The sequence below is a fragment of the Oxyura jamaicensis genome, unplaced genomic scaffold (genome assembly GCF_011077185.1).
Source record: "Oxyura jamaicensis isolate SHBP4307 breed ruddy duck unplaced genomic scaffold, BPBGC_Ojam_1.0 oxyUn_random_OJ72992, whole genome shotgun sequence".
NCBI classification, from domain to species: domain Eukaryota; kingdom Metazoa; phylum Chordata; class Aves; order Anseriformes; family Anatidae; genus Oxyura; species Oxyura jamaicensis.
Window position 1 is genome coordinate 1 of NW_023311369.1, and position 3,737 is coordinate 3,737.

The 3,737-nt window shown below is 51.4% G+C and overlaps 1 protein-coding gene across 1 annotated transcript; it reads left to right on the forward strand.

The window, feature by feature from the left end:
• The first annotated feature begins 2,376 nt into the window (after positions 1–2,376).
• On the forward strand, positions 2,377–3,309 carry LOC118160036 (olfactory receptor 14C36-like). Its single transcript, XM_035314570.1, has one exon. The coding sequence runs from the start codon at positions 2,377–2,379 to the stop codon at positions 3,307–3,309; it is 933 nt and encodes a 310-aa protein (XP_035170461.1).
• Positions 3,310–3,737: the final 428 nt, after the last annotated feature.

Sequence of the window (3,737 nt, forward strand, 5' to 3'; positions counted from 1 at the left end):
CCCTGGAGGTCTTTAAAAGACGTTTAGATGTAGAGCTTAGGGATATGATTTAGTGGAGGACTTATTAGTGTTAGGTCAGAGGTTGGACTCGGTGATCTTGGAGGTCTCTTTCAAGATAGACGATTCTGTGATTCTGTGATTCTGCAATTGCATTCAACTGGTTATTCAACTGTATTATCCAAACTTTCCTGCAACTCCTGATGCTGTTATCTTGTCACAGATAGCAAAATCACATGAAGGTTGAACCCTCTGTCTGCAGACATTAAACACTGACAGAATCGAGCATCAGTGTGGGGGAACCTTGAGAAACTGCAGGATTTTGACTACAGAAACATTTTGACATTTACAAGGAGAAGAGCCTAGTCCTGCACCAGAGGAAGAGGAACCCCGCACATCAGGGCAGACTGGGACCATGCTGAGTGAGCAGTGTCCAGGACGAGGAGGGCTTTGGCAACACAAGGGATGCCATATGAGCAGGGGGGCCTGCTCACCAGGAACCAGGCCAGCTTCCTATAGAGCTACCTTACAAGAAGCATGTCCAGGAAGAAGATCTAAGTTATCATATTCAGATCTGATCCCTTGAGGCACCACATGGACAAGGGTCTACAGCCAGCAGGAACAGAGGTACAGGTCTGTGAGTCCCTGGGACAGTCTTGTGTGGAGAGTATCAAGGGCTGTGGCAAGGCTGAAAGTCCCAACAGGATCCAGGTCTTTGTGTCCATGGCTATGGCATTTGTATCTGCCACTGACACCCATGAGGAGACAGCTTGTTGTTAAACATAAACCACACATGAACAAGGCAGGGGTCGTACACTTGCCATGTCCTACTGCCCCAGAAAGAGCCCTGAGCAATGTGTGAATGGAAATGATCTCCCTTCCCAGGGGCTGGGGGTCAAGGTCTGGTCCTTGTGCTTGGTGAAACACATCCAGTTTGTCTACACATCAATGTCACCTTCACATTTCCTTTGTCTACTTGTCCTCACTGCCTCCAATGTTCTGCTCTAACAAGATCCAAGGGAGGCTGTAACAGTGCTGGCACTCAGGGGGACAGTCTGAGAAACTTGCATCTGACTTGGACTACTTGAGAGATTTCTTCAATTTGCTCTCTGTACCTGAGGTTCATGGGCTCTTCACCAAAGTCCCCAGAGGGGTGATTACAATGCCTTGGTCTGGGCCTCTGCTGCTGAGCTCCTGGGACAGAGAGAGTTCCTGGCAAGAGGGCCCTGGTGCAGAGAGACAGCTCTGCCCAGGAGCAGCTCCCCTGAACAGTGCAGCAGGGCTGGGGGCTCTGACCACAGCAGACGTGCAGAGAGGAGAAAAGTAGAGAGGGGCTGAAGGCAGTTGGGAGTGGGAGGATGCTGAGAGCTGACTGCAGGAGAAATCTGCACAGTCCTTGACAAGGTACATCTCTTGCTGCAGGGCCATGCAACTGCAGGTCATGGAAGGGTCTCCTTTTGGGTCTTGTTTCTGGGAGGGCAGTGGGCAATGCAGTAGGCTTTGAGAGTCCTACTGGATTGCACTGCGAGGTGAAGAATTCTGGCATAGGCCACATGAAGTGCCATAACCTAGCTGCCCCTGGTCTGCTAAGAGCAGACTGGCCAAGGCTCTGCCAGACACTGCAGGAGGTGCAGTTGGTATACTGGGACACCCCAGCTTGTGGATATCCAGCTCTGTCAGTGGGGCATCCTCCTGGGCTTCAGGCTGCTCTCCAGAAGGTCTTCTCTCTCTCATGGCATACTTGTGTTATCTAAGATCCCAAAGGAAAAGTCACCTCTGTGCTAAGGACATGTCCATGCTGTTGGATGGCTGTCTGTGGGCAGCTGGAGTGAGGCCTCAGCACCCCTGGCTAGAAGGGAAGAGCTGAGGTCCTTCTCAGGTACATCGGAGATGAGGTGAGGATTCTGTCCAGCCTCACTGGGGCTTCTCTGCTCTCAGCTGTCTCCACTTTCATCTTGGGGAAACACATAGGTCTGTTAATTGTCCTAAGAATTATAGGGGTAACTACTAGAAAATAAAGCAAAGAATATCTACCTTGCTCTACAGTGTAGCTGGATGAGTTGTTTGCAACAACACTACAAAGCTCATTCATCTGGTAAGACGACTGCATTTGAGTTTCCCTAATGTTCCTGCTTTCCTTCTGCTGCACAGCAGGAAGGACTCCTCTGGAGCCCACAACAGTCCCTGCTCCCAGTGCCACTCTCAGCCAGCATCAGCCCCAGCTCAAGCAAGAGAGCTGCAGAAAGGATCTCCTGAAAAGAGAGAGGTTCGGGCTGGGAGTGCTCTAAGAATTGTTTAAATTGTTTTCCAAAGAGAAGTCTTTTCTAATTTTGCTCTACCTTCTCCTCCTTAACAGAAAACTGTGTTCAATATCAGAAAATGCGCAACAGCAGCTCTGTGAGAGAGTTCCTCCTGCTGGCATTTGCAGACACACGGGAGCTGCAGCTCCTGCACTTCGCGCTCTTCCTGGGCATCTACCTGGCTGCCCTCCTGGGCAACACCCTCATCCTCACTGCCGTAGCCTGTGACCACTGCCTCCACACCCCCATGTACTTCTTCCTCTTCAACCTCACCCTCCTCGACCTGGGCTGCATCTCCACCACTCTCCCGAAAGCCATGGCCAATGCCCTCTGGGACAACAGGGCCATCTCCTATCAAGGATGTGCTGCACAAGTCCTCTTTTTTATCTTCTTCTTTGGTTCAGAGTTTTCCCTTCTCACCATCATGGCCTATGACCGCTACGTTGCCATCTGCAAGCCCCTGCACTACGGGAGCCTGCTGGGCAGCAGAGCTTGTGCCCAGATGGCAGCAGCTGCCTGGGGCAGTGGCTTTCTCAATGCTGTCCTGCACATGGCCAATACATTTTCCCTGCCCCTCTGCCAAGGCAATGCTGTGGACCAGTTCTTCTGTGAAATCCCCCAGATCCTCAAGTTGTCCTGCCCAGATGCCTACCTCAGGGAAGTTGGGGCACTTGTGTTTAGTGTTTCTTTAGTCCTTGGTTGCTTTGTTTTCATTGTGGTTTCCTATGGGCAGATCTTTAAAACTGTTCTGAGGATGCCCTCTCAGCAGGGTCGGCACAAAGCCTTTTCCACATGCCTCCCTCACCTGGCTGTGGTCTCCCTCTTTCTCAGCACTGTCATGGTTGCCTATCTGATGCCCCCCTCCGTCTCCTCCTCATCCCTGGACCTTGTGGTGTCATTTCTGTACTCGGTGGTGCCTCCAGCAGTGAACCCCCTCATCTACAGTTTGAGGAACCATAAGCTCCAGCATGCCCTGTGGAAACTTATGACTAGATTTATTTCAGATGCATGAAACTTCCTGTCTGTTTCTGTATATGACCCATAACATCAATAACTGCAGGAATACCTTTTTTTTTTTTTTTTTTTTTTTTGGTGTGGGTGTGTGTGTGTGTGTGTGTGTGTGTGTGTGCTGTGGGGCTGTGCTGGAACTGCAGGCAGGGACAGGCAGTGGGCACGGCATTGGCACAGCTGGCCTACACTGCAGCACTTCCCTCCCCAGAAGGGATCTCCTCCGAGCACTGCCTGGAGGCTGAGGCTTTCCTGCACAGGGGCTGTCAAGAAGCCCCAGGAAAAAGCTCCAAAGTGGCTCTGTGCTTTATTGCTTTCCAGATGGGCTCCCTGTGGTGAGAGCAGAGTCCCAGCTTGGACTTTTAGGGATCTGGGGCTGGTTCAGAGGTTCCCTAGGGCTGGCCAGTGCCCCTGCAGATGGTGAATGATCAG